Source organism: Haliotis rufescens, unplaced genomic scaffold, assembly GCF_023055435.1.
Source record: "Haliotis rufescens isolate VD_foot unplaced genomic scaffold, xgHalRufe1.0.p SCAF_8, whole genome shotgun sequence".
In the NCBI taxonomy this organism is placed as follows: Eukaryota; Metazoa; Mollusca; class Gastropoda; order Lepetellida; family Haliotidae; genus Haliotis; species Haliotis rufescens.
In genome coordinates, this window is record NW_025964372.1 from 19918990 (window position 1) to 19946593 (window position 27604).

General features: G+C 39.4%; 1 protein-coding gene across 1 annotated transcript; it reads left to right on the forward strand.

Moving 5' to 3' along the window:
* The first annotated feature begins 3035 nt into the window (after window positions 1–3035).
* Window positions 3036–27344, forward strand: LOC124142489 (glutamate receptor ionotropic, kainate 5-like). Its single transcript, XM_048388837.1, has 9 exons — window positions 3036–3096; window positions 10063–10244; window positions 22331–22492; window positions 22907–23007; window positions 23306–23393; window positions 23909–24242; window positions 24990–25207; window positions 25340–25602; window positions 26190–27344. Exons 2-9 carry the CDS (start codon window positions 10119–10121, stop codon window positions 26434–26436), a joined length of 1539 nt encoding a protein of 512 aa, XP_048244794.1. The 5' UTR covers window positions 3036–3096; window positions 10063–10118; the 3' UTR covers window positions 26437–27344.
* Window positions 27345–27604: the final 260 nt, after the last annotated feature.

The following is a 27604-nucleotide window of genomic DNA, read 5'->3' on the forward strand; positions in this document are numbered from 1 at the left end:
AGGTCTGTCGTTTAATGAGTTTAAAAGTTCGTCGAGCCTTGGCGTAATTAATTCTTACATTATTCAAATTATGAACAGTAGGATGGCGTCGAAAGTATTTCTCAGCCTTCTTCCTACGCTTTCTAGCTTGTTTGCATTCATAAGTAAACCATGGTTTACGAATATGTGGGTTCACAGAGGACTTAGGAATAGTTTCATCAGCTATACCTATCAGTTGATCGGAAAATAACTGAATCGGGTCAGGAACATCCATAAAAAGGTCGTGTTGCAATTTGTCAGTACATATGTTCTGAAATAACGGCCAATTTGCCTTAGAAAAATTCCATCGTGTTATAGGTGGATCATCAGTGGGGTTTATAGCTGTAATTACTGTCGGAAAATGATCACTTCCACAAAGGTCATCATGGACTGACCATTCAAATTCATTATATAAGTTAGAATCTGTGATTGACAGATCTAATGCAGTGTACGTACCTATTGCAGGATGTAAATATGTGTTCGAGCCATCGTTGAAGATGCATAGATTATTGTCAGCAATAAAATCTTCAAGGATTTTCCCTTTATTATTTATATTGGAACTTCCCCATAGAGGGTTATGCCCATTAAGATCACCCATGATGATACAGGGCTTAGGTAGTTGGTCAAATAAATCCTGAAGTTCAGACTGCTGCAAATTTGAGGATGGAGAAATATATAGGGAACAAAGTGTGAAAGTTACTTGTAGAGTAAGACGGACAGCAACAGCCTGAAGGTTACATTTGAGATGAACAGGACTGTGGATGATGCCCTGCCTCACCAAAATGGAAGCACCGCCAGTGGCTTTATCACCTGGAGGTGAAAAAGAATGATAAGAATTGTACTGACGCAATTCAAATGTATCAGTATGCTTAAGATAGGTCTCTTGTAAACTAAAAGCTGATGGTTTAAAGTCTTGTGCTAATAATTGGACTTCATTAAATTTTTTCCTAAGTCCTCTGCAATTCCACTGAATTATGTTAGGAGATTGAGTCATGGTGGCTCAATCGGTGAACGCTCACGTACACGTGTGGAGGAAGGACTCCTACTACTGCTCTGTGACGATGGGGTGACATCCATGTCCAGAGCATCAAAGGAGTTATGGACAACTATCTCTGAAGAAGAGGAGTTCCTGTTTGTCTGTTTTTTATTTAGTTTTTTCCTTTCTTTTCTGGTCAGAGTAACATCGGCAGATCCAGTTGTTGCTGGTTCAACAGTAGCCTCTGGCTCTTTAGTAGCTGATGCAACAGCATCAGTGTAAACAGACAAAGTTTCAGTTTGACTCGAGGATGAATTTGACGTAATCACAGAAGTTATGCTGATAGGTGTATCTGATTTGATCCAAGTCAATTCTGTTTGAACAGAAATCGATATCGTTGGAGGAGCAGAGATAGTAGCAGCAGCAGCAGCAGCAGAGTAGGTTCTGGTAAGTGGAGTTGACGGGGACTGACTTTCAATAACCTTCTTAGCCTCGTAAAACGAGATATTTTGTTCATGTTTGAGTTTTATGATTTTTGATTGCTTTTGCCACACTGGACATAATTTAGATGAAGCCAGATGTTTGCCGTTACAGTTTGAACATTTAATGTCAGCTGTACATCCAGTGCTGTCATGGTCGTCACCACAGCGCTGACAGACTACAGAGTGATTACAAGATTTTGATCCATGTCCAAATTTTTGGCACTTGAAACATCGGAGTGGATTGGGGACATACACCTCCACTCCAATGTTTAGATAACCAGCTTTAACAGACTTAGGAAGGGCCGACAGGGCAAATGTAAGCATATATGTATTTGACGGGATGATGTCACCGTCTCTGGATTTCATGGTGAAACGCTTAACTGCAGTTACCCCTTGACTAGTCAATTCATCTGTAATGTCTTGCTCCGACATGTCGGACAGGCAACGAGCTCTGTCTCGAACAATGCCTCGGCAAGAATTCAAGGTTTTGTGTACGGACACAGCAACCTCAATATTTGCAAATGTAGTTACAGATAGCAAATTGAGAGATTGCTGTCTCCGTGAACACTCAACAAGAAGAGAGCCACTACGAAGACGTGTTACATTTTTAACTTCTCCGCAAATTCCTGAAACTGCTTTTGAGATGGCGAAAGGATTAAGTTTTAGTGGTTGTTTATCAGCTGCCTCGATCACAATAAATCGGGCCCAGGAATCCAATTCACGAGATAAGTTTTCAGTTATATCAGATACATCTAGATCGACATGTCTGCGTTTCGAACGGTTTGAACCAGGGTATTGGAGAGACATGATGAAAGGAAATAATTCAGCACCTCAGCTCCCCACCCACCATGGAGTGCCACAAAGAGCGATGTTTTATTGCACCGGATCTCCAACATGCAAACATCAGGGTTACAGAGGTGGTATACTCCAGTAAGAACAACATGAATAGCTATATTTGTCTAACAAATAAAATGCCAGGCTGGTCCGGCCCATGACAAGAAATTGAAGACATACAGAACTCAGAGGTCGAAAGTACCAGATTGGACCATGAGCCACCGCCTTCTGGCGTAAGACTCTAGGCAAATTATTACATCCAAAATTGAGAATACACACAAGTTATGGACACCAGAAATAGGCTTAACACATAGTACGAATGTAGGGAATCGAACCCGGGTCTTCGGCGTCACGAGCGAACGCTTTAACTGCTAGGCTACCCTACTGCTACCCTACTGTTTAGACCTATACATAGTGTTCATATGCAAATATGCATGAGCATTTATCCCGAATATAAATCAGTATTGCATATTGACTTCAAATAAGTATGTCAACACCAGTTGCGCGTTTCTGTTTTACGAGTATACAGTACCTCGAGATAATTTTGGAGCTAACTGATCATGATTGCTTATCAGAATATTACCAATAAAACAAACGCATTTCCACCAGACTAATCGAATGAGGGTAAATACAGTGGCAGTAGAAATTCCAGATCGTTACATGGCTGATACAACCGTTCATCAGTTCAGTCTGGCCCGCGTCACTGACAGCACAGCGCCATGTTGGTACAACTTCTGCTTTCATTGAACTGGAAGTTCGTTCTTGTTTTGCATGAACATGATCTAGGTGAGTTTGAAAAGAGAGTGAGTGAGTGAATGGGTTTGAACGCGACCTTTAACTGTTGTATCACGGCATGTCAGCTTGATGTGGGACGAAAAGCCGAAGTGATGCAGGTCTTAGACGTTTACCACTTTGGTGAAACCTACGAGCAAGGGTTTGGTGCTGACAAACCTAGAAACATACACGGGTCAAATCATGATTCAAACCCAAGATGATAGGTTTCTGGCGTGCCCAAGATACGCAACTCGTTCTTAACATAGACACATACACCGCTTATATTTCTTTACAAATTCTATTATTCCGGACATAAAATGAGAGACTAATGTTATGTTCAGTGTTGTGACATAGGATATTAAATGATATTTATTCAATCATATTACTTTGGACATGCACGTCGCTATATAAGTGCAATAATCTTGGACGCGACGTTAAACCCCATTTCACCTCACCTCACCTACTTTGGACATGAAGCAGGGTCCTCAATGATCAAAGAATATATGCCACCGGATATTAAATATTATTACCCACGTGGTGAACATACAGGTGGTAAGATACATGGTTGACTTCGTTTTAATCGTTTTGATTGGATAACTATGACCTCTGTCACATAGGAAGTACTCTTTACAAACCAAACAAGATATAAACAGGCATCAAATTCACTTTCCCTTTTATATTAGTGATGCGTAGAGCTACTAGCGACATTATTTAATCGAGCAATATATGTTTGCAATGTACGACTACCGATGAACACACCCGGCCACTTTTGCGACTTTAAATTTGATTTAAGGTAAAAGGTGGAGCGTGGTGAAATGAAGTCGCTTTAAACTATCTGGACAGATATCTAGACTTACTCTGGATGCTCCGGTTGTGCCATCAGGGTGCCCTTCGAAGCCTATTACGCGGCACTGCTTCCGACAAGATACAGAAGGCTCATGTATAGCCCATGAATACCGGATATTATAGTATATATATTTAGTTATATCACTTCATAGCTTAAGTGGACAGAATTATCCGAACATCGCCTGCATGTTATCAGAAATGCGCTGGCCACTGTAACTTGATAATACCCTCATCTTGCTTGACGACGGGCCATTGTCACGCCCGTTTTTAGGTGACGTCATAGGGCGTGCAGCTTTTGACGTCTGGTTTGTTCTATGACGTTTCTATATTTGTAAAAGTGGGCCAGTGACATTCGTTGTGTGTTGATTGTAGCAAAGATTTCAAAACCAACATTGTTGTGTATTTTTATTTGGTAACAAATGCTATCCATTTTAGCTTTAATAACGTTGACGCTATTTTTCAGGGCATTAGCTTTTGGTCTTTTCAACTGCTCCCCTTCGTCGGGCAGTTAATGGAAGACCTCGGACTTCTGCAAATGATAATGCCCCGAAAGATAGCCTTACGTTTATAATTGACATGAAACAGAAGGCTTATGTAATGTTCAATGCAGATATTATATCATATGTGTTCAAGTTTGTTACTCTGGACATGAAATGATAGGCTCATGCAAGGTTTGATGAATATATGTCATAGGATTTTAAAGTATATGTATTCTACCTTTCAAAATATATAGAGATTTCAGACAAGGTGATCCTTTGTCTCCCTATATGTATATACTATGTGCTGAAATACTAGCAATAATGATAAGAAACAACAATAGCATAAAAGGTATAAAGATTGGTAATATTTAATATTTACTCTCACAATTTGTAGATGACACAACTTGTTCTCTTGACACTTCAGAATGATGCCTGTGTACTACAGGAACTACAGGTTCTTTATGCTAGATTTTCTGTCTTAAAACTGAACATAGACAAAACCAAAACAAGGATACCCTGGATAGGATAAAAAGCGTTCTAGAATAAATCTATGTCAAGAATGGAACCTGTGTTGGATTGAAATGGGATACGTAGACAGTTAATGAGTTACCAAAGAATATTTCCGTCATTAATTGTAATAGAGATTACTTTAATAAGCTTTGGTCAAGCTATCATGATTTATTTCTGTGAATACATTGTCACGCAAAACTGTGTAAATGTTCTAGAAAAATAAACAAATTATTTTATTTATCTGTCTACCTTACTGGTGCTGACATTGGAGGCATCAGGTATTTCGTCTTCCAGATATTACTTTGTTTCCATGCTGTGTGTTATATTGTATGAACAACATGGGCAGTACAGAATAGTCAGTCATGTATATAAAAAACAGTTCTTGACCTTCATTTTTCGTTTTGATTGAGATATAACAAAATAGTATTTATCAATTGAAAGGGCATACAAAGCTTTTATTTGATATGCATCATTACTTCTATGTGTCTTAATGTCAAAGAGAGTTATATGTTGAAATATTACCGATAGCCGATGAGAAATGACGCCATTCGAAATCCAAAACGGCCACCACAAAAGTTCGTTATTTATTCTTAATCAGTGATGTGTTTTGATTATATTAAACCTTGTTGCCAAGATTATACAAAAAAATGTTTCCTCTACATCAGCTGGTACATACAAAAGTACGTGGAACAACTGGCAACAACATTTTTCTTAATCAGTGATGTTTTTTGATGATATTAAGCACTGTTGTCAATTTTCTACTAAGAAAAAAGTCAGCTCGTCAATACCTTACATTAGCCGATATGCTGATATGTAAGTTTGGATATATTTCAAGATATTGTATTTGCAAAGAATGTATGAAAGATGAGTTAAATAATGTAGAGTAATTCTCAGTGATAGCTATTCTTATTTTCTTCGGCGCCATGATAGTGCATTTCACCAAAGTGATAAACAGTTATAAGACCTGCACCACATTTAGCTTTCCTTTAGCTTAGATACTGTGATGTGATTGAAATGATTTCCAAGGTCGGGTGATACCGAACTCACTCACTCACTCATTCACTGAAACTCTTGTACTTCATATTGTGTCAATATATGGTAGCTGGGTGAAAATCCTAAGCACAATAAAAATTAAATTATTAAATTATTAAAATAAAATTGCTGTAGACCTTTAAGAATCATGCATGCTAATCAACACTTTGTCATGATTACCCAATCATGTCATGCATAAAATACCATGAGTAAGAAATTCGTCACACGTAAGCGGTACACATGGGACGGAATCAATTAAAACACCGAGTAATCAAGTGTTAACTGCAAAAAGCAACTTTGTTCACGATCAAACCTCGTGAAGGTGAGCGGTTGTGTGCAATTAGAATGCTTCCCACTGCAATTGCATAAGACGTTGGAGGTCAACTAACTGTACGCCTGGCATGGTACAGGTCACAGGTCTGGAGATATGTTCACTCCACATGTGAGTCCAGGTTTCATCGTGACAGAAGTGATGTCTGTCAGCGGGTTTATCGATATCGACAAACATTGCGGTGCGTAAAGGTGTGGGGAGGCATCGACGCACATCACAGGACCCCTCTGGTGGTCACTGATACAAATTTGATAGTCCTACGTTACCGTTACGGGATTATTCCTTCTCACATCCCCAGTTTACGGACGACACTTTTATGATGAATTCCTGACTCCTTTTGAACTATTATTTTAATGGTTTTACTCAGCCTTTGTAAATTATTGGTATATTCCGGGCACACCAAGACCAAGCTTCCATGTTGTTCAATGAATATATATATATGGATGATGAAGTGATGCGACACGGTTGACATTGCATATCTGTGTGTGTTGATGCACAAAGTGATTATTACCTTTCCAAATAAGCATATCATCTGGAATCGGGGTTATATTTTAGATTAACTACCCACATCATGGTGTGAACTGATAGATTGGCAGGGTCAATCCCAAATCACTCACTCGCCTAACCAATGTTTTGTCCTTCTTTTCAACAGAACTGATGATAGGTTGGTCAGACGCTGCCACATTGATTGATTGGTATGATTAGACCTCGATGGCGTGGATCGTTGGTCACTGTCTTATTTGGCTCAGTCGATTATTGACGGGCCGTCATAAAACAGCATTCATTCACTCACTCATTGGTGAAGATATCATTCAACTTGCTCGTTCTGAAAACTTGCCCCTTGTTGACCAGTTGAGTTAAACGTATGTTCAAAATATGTTGTCCATAGGATTTGGGGATTTGTGAGTTTTCCAATGTAGTTTACCAATATCAAACAACATTGCTGCCTATTTGATAAACATAATTATTATCCCCTACGTCTTATTATGTAATTTTACTGGCAGCAACATTGTTCTGCAAATTCATCTCATAAAATAGCATTTACCACAATATAATAACAGTCATTTCAAGTTAATAATTGTTTTAACAAACACTAAAAACGTAATGAAAATTGTGCGAGTGCCATGGTGTCATCCCGATGTTCAGTCATCCATAAACATGATTTTCACCACTGTTTTAGCATTTAAGCCCAATGGAAACTGTTTCCTAAGATAATCGAGACTGATTTTTCTCTGCCGTTGATGTTTTATATTTATCAAAGACATTTGACATTTGCTTCCAAAATATTGTAAATTCAACATTGACTATTTAAAACAAATTACTATAATCAAGGTCGCTGTCAGTATATTTAAGTTTGACTCAATGTCAACGATTACATCCTGCATTGTCATGTCCAAGTAAACACCCAGACAAATAAACAGAACGAAAACGATGCATACCATGTTTGATCACATCCAATATTCAGAACATATTTATTTTGCTAATGCACTGCTAAACGATCAAATTGATTGTTCATATATGTGGCGTTCTCTGTCTTCCCAGAGTTCAAATTTATAATTTATATATGTGGTATTTCCTGCCTTTCCTCAATGGTAAACCTATTCAGAAGTTTTCCATCACTGAGGACAGAAAAGCACAACGCCATGCTGGGGCATCTTCTGATTTCTCTCAACTGATAGTCCGTTCTTGGATTGAAGAAATATAACACGTTCCTGTGACATTCAGAGCACCGACTGTCAGTGTTGCTTAATTGCTCATCGATATTGTGTTTTGTTTCTTCGTTTGTTGTTTAACGCCGCACTCAGCAATATTCCAGCTATATGGCGGCGGTCTGTAAAATAATCGCGGCTGGACCAGACAACCACTGATTGACATCATGAACATCGATCCACGCAATTGGGATCGATGACATGTATCAACCACGTCAACGAGCCTGACCACCCGGTCCCGTTAGTCGCCTTTTACGTCAAGCATAGTCGCCTTTGACGGCAAGAATGGGTTGCTGAAGACCTATTCTATCCCTGAATCTTCACGGGTCCGATATTGTGAAACAAATCCATATGTTTTGCTCAAAAACCTCCGGAGCAAAATGTATTCTCGTTGAAGTGATATGACCTTACAGATATTGATGTATTTGATGGCTAAACGTAGTGACGATGACATAAAGATAACACTATTAATTGGCATCCCTCTGCTTCTCAATAACAACTGCTTCTTTCTCATGTCGACGTAATCATTGGCAAATTGTATAACTGGATCCAGCTTATGGCGTCTACATTTCACAACTGAGAAACCATTTCAGTGGCTTAATTTGAATCTATGCATAGACATTGAAAATACTGGTAGCCTCTGTACCGATCTGTACAAGTACATGCATGTCAAAAGGGATGTTTTCTATTTTCCAATCGTGGATTTCTCTATCATGTCGTGGAATATACCATCAGCTCTTGCCTATTGGGTTTACATTTCAGAAATGCTTTAGTATTTCAGAGCACGTACTTTTTATTGAAATCTCACGGAAATGCAACTAAGCTCTTCCGTTTCACTATCAAAGGCCTGGTTAAGTAATTCTAGAGTTAAATTTACAAAATATTTCATATCGCTTGGCAACGTTGCTGTCACATGCTTTGACCTTAAAATAGACCTTCCAGACCTCCTTACACAGGTTTGCAGTTACTCTTGTAATGAAAATTGGAGTGAGTGGCGGTTGCTATTGGTAGACAAACATATTTTTAACACCCTATAAAGAACACGCAAGCAAAAGAAAGTATGCAAAACTCAAATATATTAGAATTTGGATTCGACCAAGAAATAATGTCACTAAATCATGTGTAACCAACGGTGGATATGTAACGTGAGTAACAGAACAGCTTGCTCTAGTTCACTGAATTTAATGGAAAATGGTTAAATACGTTAGAACTGGTAATGCATGGAAAGAATGATGACAGGATGCATGTGGGTATAAACACAAAAAAAGGGTATTCATCAATACATGATTGGTTGGTTGGGTTGTTGTTTAACGCCGCACTCAGCAATATTTCAGCTACATGACGACGGTCTGTAAATAATCGAGTCTGGACCAGAAAATCCAGTACGAAATTGGGATCGATGACATGCATCAACCAAGTCAGCGAGCCTGACCACCCATTTCCGTTAGTCGCCTCTTACGACAAGCAAAGTCGCCTTTTACGGCAATCATGGGTTGTTGAAGACCTGTTCTAGCCCGGATCTTCACGGGTCGTCAATGCATGAGGAGTCAAGAAATCAACCGTAACAGAACAGCCATTAGTACGCTGCAGCTGGGAGCCCCACCCTGTCCCTGCCAGACTGGGCAGATAGTGGACAGCCCAAGGACATACAGACTGTTCACAACCAACGAATATCGTCAATTGTATATGCTTTATTTGAGTAACCGCTTCTTGAGTGAATCGTCAGCAGCATTAATTGTCCTAGTACGTGTTGTCAGTCTCTTAACTGTATCCAGACGACTGCATACCAATATTTACAATGGATAATGTGGACACACCAGCATCGACGTCTGGCAGATAAATTCCAACTAAACTACGCGAACGTGTATATATCTAAAATTGTCTTTTGAGCATGTATGTGGGGGAACGTGCCAAAATACGGAAAATGGCCAGGTCATAACACACGTTATGTATAAATGTTCACACGGCCATTTTGGAATGTCCCAGATACCTATATCAATCCATCCATGTAGTTAGAGTGGTATTGTTTATACCCATACATACTGTTCTTAGCATGTTTCATATGTTTCAGATATACACTTCAGCCGCTCGTTGGAAGAATCAGGTATTTTCAGTGTAGACTATGATATGAGCTCCTTCAGAGAAGAGCACCTGCTGACAATCCTGGGAGATGTGGAGAAGCTGCTCCAGCCTCGCCTTAATGTACTTCTTCTCTGTGACGTCACTACCACTGCTTCAGTCTTACGCCATCTGGTTAGTCAAACAATATGCCTATTTATTATCCACGTGGTGACGATACAGGTGGTAAGATACTTAATCCGTACGTCACAAGTGTGTTGCACAAGGTTGACCTCGTTTTATTCGTTTTGATTAGATAACCGTAAAATCTGTTACACTGGGACTACTTTTTTCATTCATAAAAAATCGCAAGACGTCATTCATTTTGCAACTTCAATGCAGAACTGAAGCAATCTCACGAGAAAAGGCGACCGAATTGGGCAACCCGTTTGCTGTGGGTTGCGCCCCTGTGTCGGTGGAGGACGTGATTCTGGTGGTTGAGGACACTGGAGCCAGGAACATTCTTCCTTTTGCCCAACACACCACTTTGACCCTTACTCGACGGGTGGTAGAATTGGCCCGATTCTATCAATCAGCTGTTCAAGCCATGCCCTGTGCATGGATAAGTTGCACTTCAAAACCATTTGCAATAGATATTATCTTCAACATGTAATATTATAATCTAAAAAGTCACGTAGACCAGTTTGTTTCCAATTAATGATGACAAGACCAAACATCTTCACAAACTATACTTTCTACAGAACCTCCCAGAATCTGCAGCTGATTCTGCACCTATCACTGAAATGATGAAAAATGTAACCATGTCAAGAAAAAAAAAAAAAGAATCAAAGGCCCTGCAACATATTGAGGTGCCTTTACCATTGAAAGTCCCTCTGGAGGTCCATAACCCCTTTAAACCTCTTGATATGGAGGTCACTCCATCTCCGCCAATTCAACAGAGAGGACCTTCCTCCCACTCGAGATCTCCAGTTGAACCCCCATGAGTTGCTCTGCTAACTTAATACAATGGAATTGTCGAGGGCTTCGGAACAATTTTAATGACCTTCAGCTACTAATTCAAGATGTAAAACCATCAGCATTTTGTTTACAGGAAACTTTCCTCAAAACCACATATAAATTTGATTTACGACAGTATGACTCCTACCATTGCTTTTCCCCTTCAGGGGATAAAGCAGCTTAAGGATATTCTGTTATGGAGAGGCAGGGTGTCATTCACAGTCCTGTTCCTCTCCATTTTTCAGGATGTTGCAGTACGTGTAACATTGAATACTGTTTTTACTTTGTGCTCTTTGTATGTACCACCTTCCTACTCTCTTCAACAATCTCATCTTCAGACGCTGTATGACCAGCTTCCTTAAACATGTGTCATCACGGGAAATCTGAATGGTCATAACCCACTTTGGGGTGGTAATGACAGCAATACTAAAGGAAAATTACTAGAGGATTACTAACGATTTATGCCTTAAGTTTTTAATGATGTTTCTCACATGTATCGTCATCCTGCAACTGGACTTGTCAGTTGTAGATTCTAATTATCTTGATGAATTTGAATGGTCCGTCCACGATGACCTCTGTAGAAGTAACCATTTTCCTACGCTTTCGAAGTCAGTTAAACCACCTGACGTTCCTCCATCATCAAAGTGAAATTTTATTAAAGACAACTGGGCGATATATGACATCCCTTGTACAAACAAACTACAACCGAAAGTTTTTATTGATGTTCCCGACCTTATGAAACTTTTTCCGCGCTGTATCCACCACATCCTCCACAAACCCTCAAATACGTAAACCATGGTTTACATGATTGCAAACAAGCTAGGAAGGCACATAATCTAAATAAATACAAAATTATAAATGCTAAAGCTCGGCGCATCTTCTAACAAAACAAACGCAAGTCTTGGCAAAATTATGTATCCAAGATAAATTCACGGACGCCAAGGTATGGAATATGATTCAGAAAATCAAAGGTAAGGGTACTAAGTCAAGCATACACTGTCTAAAAGATGGGTATAAATTGTTAACTGGAAAATCAGATATTGCCAATAAACTTTGTGGAACTTTTGCTAAACACTTTTCCTCGTCTAACTATGTCCCTAAATTTAAAAAATACCAAAAGCACCAGGAAAAGAAACCTATAAATTTTAAATCAGATAACGCAGAAGATTACAATGGAGTATTTTCCTTTCATGAGCTCCATACTGCCTTTGGGCGAGCTCATGATACTGCTACAGGGTCTGATAATATACATTATCAATTCCTGAATCATTTACCGCAATCCTGTTTAGAAACCCTTCATGGCATGAAGCTATAATTGTTCCTATATCTAAACCTGGACGTGATCATACTGACCCTTTCAATTATCGACCCATTTCATTGACCAGCAGCGTTTGAAAAAACATGGAATGCATGGTAAATAATAGATAAACATGGTACTTAGAATCCAATAACTTAATCACAAATATCCAATGTGGTTTTCGTACAAAAACATTTAGTCGACTGGAGTCATTCGTTAAGAAAGCCATTATAAGCAAGCAACATGCAGTGTCTATCTTTTTCGAAATAGAAAAAGCTTATGATACAACAAGGCAATACGGTATTTTAAAAGATTTACATGACTTTGGGGTGCGTGGCTCGCTGGTCAGGCTCGCTGACTTGGTTGATACATGTCATCGGTCCCGGTTGCGTTGGTCGATGCTCATGATATTAATCACTGTATTGTCTGGTCCAGACTCGATTAGACCGCCGTCATATAGCTGGAATACTGCCGAGTGCGGCGTTAAACAACAAACCAACCAACCAACGTTATAAAATAGTTTTAAATCCAAAACAAATTGTATACACTTTTGTAGGAAATACGAACCCCATAAATACCCAGATTTAGTTTTAGATAGCCATCCAAAAAACTTGTAAAAGAGGCTAAGTTATCTGGTGTTATTTTTTACACCATTTAACATTTTACCAGACATAACATATTTGAAAAATAAATGCCTGAAGGCCCTTGGCCTACCACCTTGACCGGTGACCTCTTCCAACTGTACAGAGCACTTAGTCGCTTTAAACTGGATTTTGGCTCCATCATCTATGGTGGAGCCTGCAAAAGCAATCTTAAACTTTTGGATTCTATCCACCATCAAGGTCTAAGACTCTGTATTGGATCTTTCCAAGCTTCTCCTATTGACAGTCTTGACGTTGAGGCAGATGACCCATCTCTTAAACAACGTCGAGTTTAATTATCCTTACAGTATATCTCTAAATTACGTTCTAATAAGCGCATCCGGCATCCCCCTTTTAACCCCCTTTTACGAAAAACTCTACAATAAAAAATCATCTATTCGCCCACTCCACTTGGAATAAGACTTCAATCTGATATTTCTGCCGCTCAAATTAGTCTTGAAAATATAGCCCCACGCAGCTTTTGTCTTCTCCACCTTGGCAGTTGGTAAAGCCAGAGGTGGATCTGGTGGACATTAACTAAACTAAAGAAGTCTGAAACAAATCAACTAATTTATCAACAACAATATAATGAGTTAAGAAACACATATGGTACTTTCAAATCTATATTTACAGATTGATCCAAGGATAGTGCTGCTGTTGCCAGCGCCACTGTCATTGGATCGAGGACTGTCTCCTCCAGGTTACCCGATATATTTTCACAACGGAGGCCAATCCAATTTTAAGAGCTTAACAATATATCAGTAAACAGTTAAGAAGTGTATCATATTTTCCGATTCTCTTTCGTGCCTACAGGCTATTCATAACATATCATCTCAGTTTCACTTTTAGTCGAAATTACTGAATTATTTAATGAACTTGCTACTGGCTACTACGACATCGTCTTTTGTGGGTTTTCAGCCATGTTGGGATATTTGGTAACACAATTGCTGATGCTGCAGCTAAAGCAGCACTCAACAAATCTGTGGCACCCCTTTTGGCCCCATACACGATTACAAGCCAGTGATTATAGGCCATTATCCGTGATCTGATGCAAAAAAAGTAGGACACCCAAGTTGGTATCAATAAATTACATAAAATAAAACCAACTATTGGTTACACCTACTCGGGTTGTCAGTCCAGTTTTGAAGAGGTCACAATACGACGATGTTGTATTGGCCATAGCAGGTATACACATGAATATTTATTGAAAGGTGAGGATCCTCCATTTTGTATCCCTTGTGATTAGAGACTCACATTCAAGCATTTCATGCTTGATTGTATTGATTTTGCCATCACAAGGGATAAATATTTCAAATCATCAACTATTAAGGATCTTTTTAAAAGTATTAATTCTCGTTTAATCATTGTGTTTTTTAAGGAAATAGTTCTTTTAAAACATTTAATAGGTGTGTCTTGTGAAATACATATATGTTTTATATGTTTGGTAGATTAGGTTAGCAACTGAGATTGTTAGTGGCTGTATCTTCGAAGGGGGTTAAAGTACTGTAATATTATTGTCCTCCTGAAAGGGTACGTAAGTTCCATATCTTTCAAAGTAAATTTAGAACTACCGCGTTTAAATCGTAGAATATGTGTCATTTCACTACGTTAGGCTTACTTTGCCAATAATCGCTAACACTTGAAGGTAGCAAAGGTATTGTCAGTCCCCATGGTCCCCAGTATGAAGATCTACCTTCAGTGGGTGGCGATCTATAGCCCGTTTGTATCATGATTTTGCTTTGTATAGTGCTATCCGAGTACCGACTATCGCTTGGTCAGATACCATAGAAAGTCCACACGTTTCATCAAAATGGTATCTTATGAGAATTAGTGTAGTCGTCTCTATATACGAATCGCAAAGAAAATAGATCTCCAGCATGATGAGTCGTTGGTTCTATTTCAGTTTTGCTAAGGGTTTCCTTCAGTGTTTCATCAAAGGTATATCTGAACATCTATGAGTAGCATTACTTTTGGCCACCCTGTCACATATTGCTGACCTGAAGTACTCTCCATGGGAGTGTGTCACCGAGTGTTCACTCACTCATGACAACCTCAAACTTCCTTCAAGTCTGGTTTGTTTGCATGTTGTTTAACCGATACTGGATTCCATATCCAATAGAAATCGTTGCACAAAGCAGAATCGATTGCGCAATTCCGACTAAAAATGAGAATGTGTTTATGAATCACTATCAAATAGTAATGATACCAGGTGCTCGCGTAAACAGGCGAGCGTATCCTGCCCCACCGGTGGCACCCATCACAAACACATTCAAAGGCAAGTCAATTGTTCAACTGAAAAAAACAAACATACAAACTTATGGTACAAGTCGAAATAGGGAATTGCATCGGACATCAATTTGTCACTGATGCGTGAAATGAAATGTCCTCCACATGTCTACTATAAAACGTTTTGAAAGCTTTAATGAAGCCTTGAATGTTGTAACCTTGATCAAACATCTTCTGGGCAAGAGTCGTATGACGCTCTTTGAAAAAACCATCCACGCTCTCTGGGTTACGTTGTCATGATATCAACCAAGTCAACCAGGATGATCACGTGATTGAGATGGGGAGCGGAATCTGTCACACATGTGGAGCTTGTCACAAGTATATACATGTAGAAAATTTCACAAAATATCATTTTTGTCATTGATGGAAATATCATCCACATGATATTTACCAAGGCCCTGATTTATGTAGCCCTGATCAAACAGCTTTGGTGCAAGAGTCGTATATAGTTATGAATACACAATGCGATTTAGAAAGTTATCAAATGTAACAAATGTTATATTTGGGATAACACTTTCTTAGTAAAGTACAGATTCTCGTACTTTTAGGGGTTAAGTCCCGTCCGGGATTCGAACCCACACTGCCAGAGTGAGACACCTAATCGCCAACACACACAGTCAGCGATCTAAGCCGAGGCTTCCACAAAAATGAAAGTCCGACAACTGTTAGTCTAGATCACGTACTTTGTGTGCCCCTCTGACAAGTGTGAATTGGCACGGCTCCCATGGCCGCTATGAAGCTATGAATACACAATGCCATTTAGAAAGTGGTCAAATGTAGCAAATGTTATATTTTGGATAACACTTTCTTAGAAAAGTACAGATTCTCGTACTTTTTGGAGAATCTGTACTTTACTAAGAAAGTGTTATCCCAAATATAACATTTGCTACATCGTATAATGTTATTGAAATCATCGCAGGAAGTCACCAAAGGCTGGATCTTTGTTCGTCATAAAGGGAAAGGTGACTATTCGATATTGAATTCTTACAACTTGTCATACAGTCTTGTGAATAGTTTTTGTAACTCTGAATCTTTTGGACAGATCTTAATAGGAAAAAAGATCAGGTGATTTCGCTCGTCTCCTATATTTCTAGTTCAGAGTGATAAATCGGTAGAAGCGCGTTTGACCAATATTGAAGTTTTAGATCATCGCTACACCTGAAGCATAAGTTAAACATCTTGGCCACATTCCCCTTTGAGTTTGCCAATCTGAGCAGAAATATTCCTTGCCTAAATGTCCCCTTCCAAAATTATACAAATATGTTATCGATGAGGAAATCCAACACTCGCATACTGTTTTCTCAGTAAACTGCAGATGACATTTGCTTTCATTTTTGACAAATTGTCCTGAAAATTTGAGTGAGTGAGTGAGTTTGGTTTAACGTCTCTGTGAAGAGTATTCCAGTTCTATCACTGCTTGTCAACTTAATGTGCGAGGAAAGCCCAACGTTATGCAGGTTTTAGACGTTTACCACTTTGGTGAATCCCACAAGCACGGGTATAGTGCTTCAAAACCTAGAAACATAATCGGAACAAACCCGGAAGATCATAGGTTTCTGCACTCTACACAGCGAATTGTAGTACCTTAGACGACTCGGCTCGGCCCCTTCCTGAGATTACAGATCCTTTGAGGTTTTGAGAATCCACAGGGTATTAATTGGACTTGTCTCAAATACTTTCTGTGATTGTTTTAAGGATTATCATGAGTCCTTTAGACATAGATTTGGTGGACCCAGTAATTTCTCTTTTCGTACGTATGTTTATAGAACTTTGATATCCAAAACAAAAAAAGTCGATAGAACCTATACGTGGATATGGCCAATTTCTTCCACAGTTAATACACGCGCCTTATATGTGGCATTATTTGGTATGTCGCTTATACCATACTTTGATCAAACAATTAATGTAGTGATGCTTACATATAATGGTTAAGGTATTTAATGCCTTGTGTATGAAGACCGCCTTCGTGGTCTAGTGGTAGAGCGTCCGCCCGGAAAGAGGAAGGTCCGGGGTTCGATCTCCGGCCGCGTCATACCAAACGTTAAAATGTTAAAAGATGGTACTAGTTGTTACCCTGTCGGCCTTAAGGGGCTAAAACAAGGACTGGTCGGCTCGAAATCAGTATACTGTTTCTGAGTGGGGTATTCATGTTAAACTGCGGAAAGGTATCTCGGTGGGCTAGTACTATACATCGGCATCAGTCCGGACTAGTACAAACAGCCACACATACACACATACACGTGCATGCACGTCGCTATATAAGTGTAATAATCTTGGACGCGACGTTAAACCCCATTTCACCTCACCTTGTGAGTGACAACAAGAAACGTGTCTTGTAGGACAGCGAGACTTTGGATGACAGCCGGCTGGGACAGAATGGGTTCATTCCAGTTCTGTTTCCTCTTTATCGATTTGTCCATTATACCAATGCTAGCCTCAGACCGTGACCCACTCTGAAAGACATTCCAGAGGTTACCCTTCTCTATTGGCCTCTTCGCATACGCTCCGACAGCTAAATGGTTTTATGATTTGTTTCTTTGATTGTTTGTTGTTTAACGCCGCACTCAGCAATATTCCAGCTATATGACTGCGGTCTGTAAATAATCGAGTCTGGACCAGACAATCAAGTGATTAATATCATGAGCATCGATCAGCACAATATGGATCAATGACATGCATCAACCAAGTCACCGAGTCTGACTTCCCGATCCCGTTAGTCGCCTTTTACGGCAAGCATTGGTTGCTGAAGACCTATTCTACCCCGGATCTTCACGGGTGAACCCATTCATTTATCTGATTCCATTGCAAGACGTATCAACTTAATAACTAGCTTTCCTTCGCCAGTCTGGAATTTGTGGAACAAGATCCAACTCCTCGGTCGACTGGTGTCACGTCTCACGGGTGCTGGTTGTCGGGACATCAGATGATTTACCTGTACTCCTGGACAGCAACATCCAGGTGGAGAACGTGGCGCTGGTGGAACTTCCTTCACGTCAGGTGAGCTATTGTTTGTGTGGTGGATCGTAACCTCAAAATAAATATAATGTTGACAATACAAGGCATAAACTCAGAGCTGTTAAAGCCCCGCCCTGTCTATAAATAGTTCGCAAGGTGGCGGTGTTTCAATTTCGAACAGGGACTGACAACGACTACACAACCGAGCGTTGAGAGAAGCTTTATAAAAACCGTATGAAAACAATATCTCTATCATCAAACTTCGTATCAAACGTGAATGACAAACCTTGAATACCAGAAATGGCTCCATGTCTAGCTATAAGTCAATAAATTGTCTAATTTTATCATAAAAAATAGGATCGTTTGTCTTTGAGCGTCTGCCTCAGTGGGCGGAGCTTATTTATGGCTGTGCTATAAATAGCAAAGTACATGGTCATGTGCACATGTGACACATTCGATGCATGTGTGGTCAAATTGTATTGTGGAGTATATATTTATGACATAACAGCAGCACAACAACAGTTTTGGTAAACAAACAGTAACGATAAATAAATACGAAATTGACGTTAGTTACACAAGTATTAGCGACAAGTTCAGTTCAATCCGAAAATGACATATATTTGGGTAGTTGATATGTTTAGTTTTGGTCGCCGCCTTCAACAGTTATACCACACAATAATCAGATTAAATTAGAATTAAGTTAAAACTTATATTATTAAACATATTTTCAACTAGGCTGGTGTTTAGGAAGAAGCCTAAATTGAAACCCCAGAAACTGAGCCAATTTATCTTAGCTTGACAACAATGTAGGAATATGTCACATGTTGTTTGTTTGTTTGTTTGTTTAACGCCGCACTCAGCAATATGACGGCGGTCTGAAACTAATCGAGTCTGGACCAGACAATCCAGTGATTGACAGCATGAACATCAATCCACGCAATTGGGATCGATGACAATGTCACATGTATCACCATAACAGTGCTCATAACCGACTGATTAATAACTTACGAAATAGAACCAGATGTTTAACCTACATCAGGCCTATCTGGATAATAATGTACTTACGATAAAGGATTGATTGTTTGTTGTTTAACGCCGCACTGAGCAATATTCCAGCTAAATGACGGCGTTCTGTAAAATAATTGAGTCTGAACCAGACAATCCAGTGATTAATATGAGCATCGATCCTCGCAATTGAGATCGATGACATGCATAAAGCAAGTCAGTGAGCCTGACCACCCGATCTCGTTAGTCGCCTTTTACGACAAGCATGGGTTGCTTGAAAGCCTATTCTTTCCTGGATCTTCACGGGTCTACGCTAAAGGAAAACTCAAATACACATATTCCAAGACAATTTTAATTATGGATTTCTTTTTCTTTCACATATATTTCACACTCAAAACTGAGTTTGATCATTCGATCCACATGTGTCCCGTGTAGTTTTTGTTTAGTGGATTTGAGTACGCCTTCATCTGATGCTTCGTTTAATATCAGTTTCTTCAAATCCAACTATTTAGGATCTCTCCAAACGCTTCGTCTATTCGTCCCAGTACAGAAGTATTTGTAGCGCTATTTTCGAATTTCGAACTTGGTGGGGCTCCATTCCCTAACAATTACCTGTATCAGGCATGGTTGGCAAAAGCAATGTGACAAACATCCTCGTTTTTATCTGGGTCCACAATGAAATCTAGCTGTGACACTGATCCACTAATCCAAAGAATCGGCACTTAATTCGTTAAAAGTTTCTGTTGCACTTGTAAGGGCGGATGTTTGATGTTTGTTGTTTTACGCCGCACTCAGCAATATTCCAGCTATATGACGGCGGTCTGTAAATAATCGTGTCTGGGCCAGACAATCCAGTGATTGACATCATGAGCATCGACCCACGCAATCGGGAACCGATGACATGCATCAACCAAGTCACCTAGCCTGACCACTCGATCCCGTCAGTCGCCTTTTACGACAAGCATAGTCGTCTTTTATGGCAAGCATGGGTTGCTGAAGACCTATTCTACCCCGGATCTTCACGGGTCTTGTAAGGGCGGAAAAGAGGTGCCATTTTGTTGAATTCAGTTGACAGCCAGAATGATGTCATCTTGAATAGGAACCTTCTCCACGATAAAGTCATCAATGTCATAATGGAAATGACCAGATGCTCCCCTAATCATCTCGAACAGCTCTTTTCGTCAAATAAAGAGTCCCACGTAAATGTTTTGTTACTCGTATTGAAGACAAGCGAACTTGCAAAGCACTCGCCAGTAATTGTTGTCGTAAGCAGTTAGAAATCTATCCAATTCGGATAGAAAAACGCAGTGCAATCCAAAATTAACATTCACAGCACGTATTTATACTTGTAGTTACGAAAACAATTCTTTACTAATAAAAACATTTTAATTTATTTTATCATCACGAGGTCATAACCCTGATCCCGTGGGTGTGTGTGATGACGCCGTGAATGAGGCTGTGTGTATTACATTGTTGACATCAACTGACCATCAACATTGTAGAGGCATTGACATTATGACAGATGTTCGTCATGGATGGAGAAAAATGTATCTAAGAGCGACATTGTTGCTTTGAACCGCGAGACCAAAAAATGTTTAATGCCGAAGTAGTGACAAGAGAGGATGATCCGTGTAGCCAGCGACCAGAACAACCGTGATGAAAATAATGTTGAAATCCTTGTTCACGCAGATTTGACAGAATTGAACAAAGATATTTCTGAACATCGTTTCGAATTATGGAAGACTGTCCATGTTTAATCTGAGTTCCCTATCTCCATTATGAACTGATAAAAGGTTTTTGTATCTCATTTCTTCCTGCCGCTGTGGAAAATTGTGCACCGATCCAGATCTGATTCCTCCAACCGTTCAACGTTCAACGTCAAAAAAGAACTTTATCTTTCTTCAGCTGCTGTTTCCGAAACAAAGCGATTCGCAACATCAACTAATTTATGGACTAATTCCCTGCTTATAAAATATACAATAACATATCTTACACAATTATTGAAAGACATTTGTTTTGTTAAATTGCATATTTTATTTCGTCGCTCACTCTCTTGTGAGTTGGGGTCGGACATGAGAAACACATACAAAAAATATGGAAGACCTTATGCACATGATACTTGACATGCCACAAAAAGGGATCATCAGGGAATTAAAATCTAGGCCACGCGGACCCACAAAGTTTCAAGATTGACTTCGGCACGAGGAGCTTTCTGACAAGTGTGACTCGGCCAAAACACATTGCTACTAGGCAGTGGAAACCTGTGACGTAAACGACAAAACCTACTTTCATCACTATTTTGAAACTATGTTTGACGATTACCAGGGTTTTCACGATCATTGTCATTCAGATTCCAGATGTACGCAAGACGAACACGACGAAAAGAACACTGTTCAAATCCCCGATTGCGGTGGATATTTGAATACATTGTATTCTATTCATAAACTGCAAATAAACCGACCCTCCAACACATGATAACGTTTGGGGACACATATTATGGTGAATGTTTCATCACCACAACGTATATCTCGTCCTCGCGCAGGACTAGCCTAATTTGTATGTTGAAGTGGAATGAAAACATAAATTATGGACATTCCCCAGTAACATTTCATGAAGATATGAAGACGACATGGAAGGTAGATTTTGCAATCAAATACCGACGCGTTTGTTGAAAAGTCTTGGAATCGTTTGATGGATATTTCTTACCATTAAAACCAACGTTTATATTGACCTGTCAAATCACTCGTGTAAGCTTCGCCCACTCAGAGTGCGGTAGTTCCTACCGCAAATGCCCAATCTAGCCAATTATCATAACCCATTTGACACCGTTGGGATACCCCGTGTAGGAGTACAGGCTATAACAGTGTGTGAGCTCTGTCATCGTGCCGCAGCCTGGAGCGTTACCAGTATAGTTTGCCTGGTCTTGATTATCTAACAAAGGCTGACACAGACACTAAACCACTACACCATGAATTAAGGCACAAAATGGCTAATGTCACATATAATTGTTGCTGCTCTGGAATCTTAAAAAAACAATTGTTATGTCAAGGTTTAACAGATGCATATCATTCTCATACTAGGGACTTTCTGCAAAGACAAGGCTGTGGACTATGATGTTTTACCCGAATGGACGCAATTTCACACACGTGTCTCTCTCAAGTGAAGCAGTAATAAATCCTACGGACGTGTTCCCCAATGTGAAGTTCGGTTACAATGGACGACAACTTACTGCCGTCATGAAGGTAGGTAGCTATAATAATATTTTCTTAGTAAACTGGAATGAAACTTGTGCCACCTATTCCCGTATTGCCATTGTGTGCCCGTCATGTGTTATGATGTGCCTAACATTTCCTATGACATGCTGGAAATGAGAGAGAGAGTGAGAGAGAGAGAGAGAGAGAGAGAGAGAGAGAGATTCTTGTGACCATGCAGTCACAGGTAAACCACAACAAAGCAATTTACGTTTCCATGGTACTTTTGTGGATCACATGTCTCCAAATTAGATGGTTATGGTGTGGTAATACGTTATACCTCGCACACACCCTCATATTTAACGACCTATCTATCCCACCAACTCATCTAGATCATTCCACAATGTGCCCGTAAGTTGCCACAATTATTTATGATGTGAATATGCCCGTCGTTTGTACTTGCAGGAAAACAACTATGGCTATGGCTACCTGAAAGTGAATGAGCGGAGGGTGTTCGGGTTTTCCTTTTGTATATTGAAACTGCTGGCAGAGGCTATGAACTTCAGGTGAGTTTTTGATTGACATACAAAAACATGTGGTGCAAATAGCAAATGACATCTGTCGAATAATAAGTTCTAACTTCAAGAAAAAGAATCCTATTGAAAAGAAAAATGGCTGACCACAAGAAACCAGTATAGTAGAAAGTGTTAATGAATGCACAAACTAATCTCGGTCTCAATATTAATGTATTATTTATGAAAATAACAAAATGTGTTTTAAACACGTCAATTCAACGTTACTTCCATTTCCTAAAAAGCGTGACAAGCATTCTCACAAGGCTTTATAATAAGCTTTATTGAACAGTTACAGAGTTATACCGCCAAGAGAGGATGAATGGGGCCAGAACATCAATGGTTCATGGACAGGAGTATTTGGGATGCTGCAGAGAAGGGTAAGGAGTGGCACAGAGTATCAGATCTGGACAGAGAACAAAATCCCCAATTTTCAGAAAAACTATGATCAGTTCATTTAAATCTGTTGCATCACTGTACCCCCGTGACATGTATTGTTGCTCATACTGTATATATTTGTCAATTAATTACAGGCGGTAGTGATATAACCTGCATATTATAGAGTAAAAGGCAGGGTATTGAGAGCGACACGCTTGAATTTATATTCATACATTATCGTATTACCTAAACTACTGGGCAAACGCAAGTAAACACTTGAAAAGTGGATTTGACCAAAGAATTACAAACGTTACTACGTTGAAAACAGGCTAGGAAGGTACGCATTGGCATGATGCATTTAATATGGCCAGTTATGATACGGAAACACTCGGTTAATAATGTATTTTTTCATAATCATAACAGGACAAACTGGTTGAATAGTATTCATGAATGATTATATTATATAAACATTGTGTTTATTGTTGATTTTAGTACACATTTAATTTGATCATTGCAGGAGGCTGATTTGGCATCGGACATCTTAACTATCCACAGTGACCGCACTGCAGTTGCTGATTACCTCCTGCCTCCAATCGCTGAAACCAAACAAGTGATCATGTACAAGAAAGAGGACGAGGACAAGGACCATCTCCTGATCTTTCTCCGGCCTTTCCGACCTTATGTCTTTATGATATTTGGTGTGTCTCTGATTACATGTATTATTTTCCTGTCTTCCATAAGATTAATTCATAATAAGGACGAATTCAATTTCAATAAATGTCAAACAAGGGCCTTGACAATGCAGGCTACAACAACAACATTTGAAATTCTTGGGGCCACTCTGAAGCAAGGTGAGAAAATATGACATTGTCAAACATTTGGTAGGAAATATCTATTTCTCTTCATGTTTTACCAAAAGTTCTCAATCTTAAGTTGGTTGGTTTGTTGTTTAACGCCACCTCAGCAATATCCCAGCTATATGACGGCGGCTTGTAAATATTCGAGTCTGGACCATACAATTCAGTGATTGACATCATGAGCATCGATCCAAGCAATTGGGATCGATGACATGCATCAACCAAGTGAGCGAGCCGGATCACCCGACCCCGTTAGTCGCCTCTTACGACAAGCATAGTCGCCTTTTACGGCAAGCATGGGTTGCTGAAGATCTATTCTACCCCGGATCTCCACGGGTCTTGAGGTCGTCAAAAGGGGTCACGCCTTTCGTTTACTGTATATTGCATTTACTATGCCAAAGTGAATCTCTGCTGTTTCATAGGAAAGACAATCTTTCCAGTAAAATTGAGGCGGTCGGGTAGCCTAGTAAAGTGTTAACTCGTCATGCCGAAACTCCGGGTTCGATTCCGACATGGGTACAATGTGTGAAGCCCATTTCTGGTGTCCCCCGCCGTGATATTGCTGGAATATTGCTAAAAGTGGTGTAAAACCAAACTCGCTAAATTCGTCTGAAAAAACGCAGTCATGCATTAATGACTCTTATGTACGAATTAATGTTCCTCATAATAAATAAGACAAAAGTAATCTTCCGGATGGTGGGACTTGCACCGTATGAATATTATATGTTACGGTTTACACAGGATCAACCATTAGATCATCACATGTCTCGGAGCGGGTCCTGGTAACGGGATGGTGGATGTTAACAACTGTTATTTCTGCTGTCTACTGCGGGACCATCATGGCGATATTTGCTGTAAAAATAGAAAATCCACCATTTTCTAACATGGCTGAGTTGGCAGCCAGAGATGACTACAAAATAGGCTACGATTCAACCAGCATCACTGAAAACCTGTTCCAGGTAAACTGAACTCCAAGGACAATGTCTTGAAGGAATAGATGTACAAAGTAAAACGTCAAAGATTTAAATGCAGCCATATTTGCATTTGGGTCAGACTCAAAGTACAGAAATAAATTTCGCTATCAATTTCAGAATTCAAGGCGGTCAGATGTCATGGCAATCAAACAAAGAGTGCAAGGATTATCCACGAGAGACCCTGATGTATTCAGTAGCAATGACACCAAGCACCTGGAAAAAGTATGGGACGGAAAATACGCTTATATCTCAGGCCTACTTCTTACAGCCATAAGCAACGCCAACTGCAAACTAAAAGTGATTGACACCAAATTTGGAAGGGCCTTCTTGGCTTTCTTTCTTCCGAAGACATCCCCTCTCAAACAAGACTTCCAAAAAAGGTATGTGCCGAGAGATGTATTTATTTTGAACAGACAACGATAGGAACGAAAATACAGTCGTATCCAGACTGCCAAGTACATGTATATAGTTTTGTAGACATTGTTCTCAATAGTTAAGTAAGTAAATTTATGAGCGAGTGAAGGTTACCCCCTTTGGACAAAAATTTGAATATTTGAATAGAATATATAAAACGTCAATGCAAGAGAATAACCAGTTGACTACCCGCCGAAACAGATTCCATTTGGTTTATGGGTCACAATAGCCGTGAAAATTATATGAATGGATCACTGAAAATCAGTGATGACACACGGTGTTCGCGGAAAGGTTAAGCTCTGAGGGTTCACAGAATCTTTGTATTGTCCCTTCAAGTAGGACAAGCATGACCAATATCATTGTGTAACATTTAGCAGACTTTGGAACGTTTTAAAACTCCAAAAGTAAATTCTGGGCATCAAATACCCCTAAACAAGAGAAAATCAAACAAACAAAGGAAGTTATCTCCTTAAATACATGTATGTATGTCAATTGTATTTTGGTCGATAGCATCCTCCTCTTGACGTAATATGTTTAATCTTGTCATCATCAGCATGTACCATCTCAGCGACAGTGGCATCCTGCAGCGAACGTTTCAAGAATGGTTTCCATCCTCTGCGGATGACGGATGCCAAGTAGAGGACTATCCTAAAGCCATGTCACTGATCAAGATCCAGAGTATCTTCTTTGCAGTGGGAGTGGGACTGGCTTGTAGTTCCATGATTCTGGTGGCAGAGATTGTTTGGTATAGGTTGAAACACACAATGGCAGATGACGGGAAAGGGCACATCAATAAATGAGTAATATATGCAGCTGCAGTTGTGTTGTCTAAATCGTGATATAGTTTGCCATGGATTGATTTCCTAACTTTAATGGAATGTTACCGCCGAGTCGAAATTTAAGAAGGAATTTATTTTAATGCAGCTTTTATTATTATCAAACAGGTTTGCTATTATAATCATTCATCCAGCCCCAGACATGTCCCTTAAAGCAGTCAATATTTTTGTAAGTATTAGACGTTAATAAATGTATGTGATATGAATATTATAGCTGTATCTCATCTGAATTTACAATAAAGCAAAACGCTCGATTGCCTTGGCCTCTGTGTTTATAAATCAGATCGAATGACATTGGGTTTATGTGTGAAATATTTTCATATAACTGTCCATCGTTTCACTTCTAAGGAGATCGCGGGGCTTGAATGTGTTTGTATAATTGCTCTCATAATCCTGAAACACATAAAAGGGTATTCATTATTTAAGACATCATTATCACTTGAGCGTATCTATTAAATGTATTATCAAAAGAAATGCGACGTATGCTTACCCTTTTACATATTGGAAAACTGGGAATTATGCATAACACAGGAAGGAGGGATGGCATCGATAAGACACTCCGGTTTTGTCAATTGTGCAAGTTAAGGGCAGTTGAAAATGAAATTCATTTCACACTTGTTTGCCCTATTTATGAAGATATTCGCTCTAAATATTTCCCATATTAAAACTTCATTACTGGTAATAATCGTAAAGACACATTCTATAATTAGAATGTTAAACTCTTCTGATGTAAATTTGTCTTGAGTACTTAGCCAATTATGTTAAAGATAATATCTGTCTTCATTCTTCTTACCTGGAAATATTATTTCAAGCAGCACTTGATGTGAAACTAGTATATATCTGTACGTGGGCCCGAGGCCTTATTACCGAATAAACTGATTGATTGATTGATTGAATAGGGTTATTTTCCGTCCTTGAAAATATGCATGTGTACTGTGGAGCAATATTCCAGCTGTAAATTGGTGGCACCTGCAGACAACGAACAGTGCATCATTTAAGTCTTTAAGACTACCGTAAGTGCTTGTGAGAACTTTCTTTGCTCAAACTCTCTTCAAGCGATTCAAACTCAGCTCGTCCACATATTTTATAAACTTTCCTGCACTTTCCCTTCTCTCTAATAAAGAAATTCCAT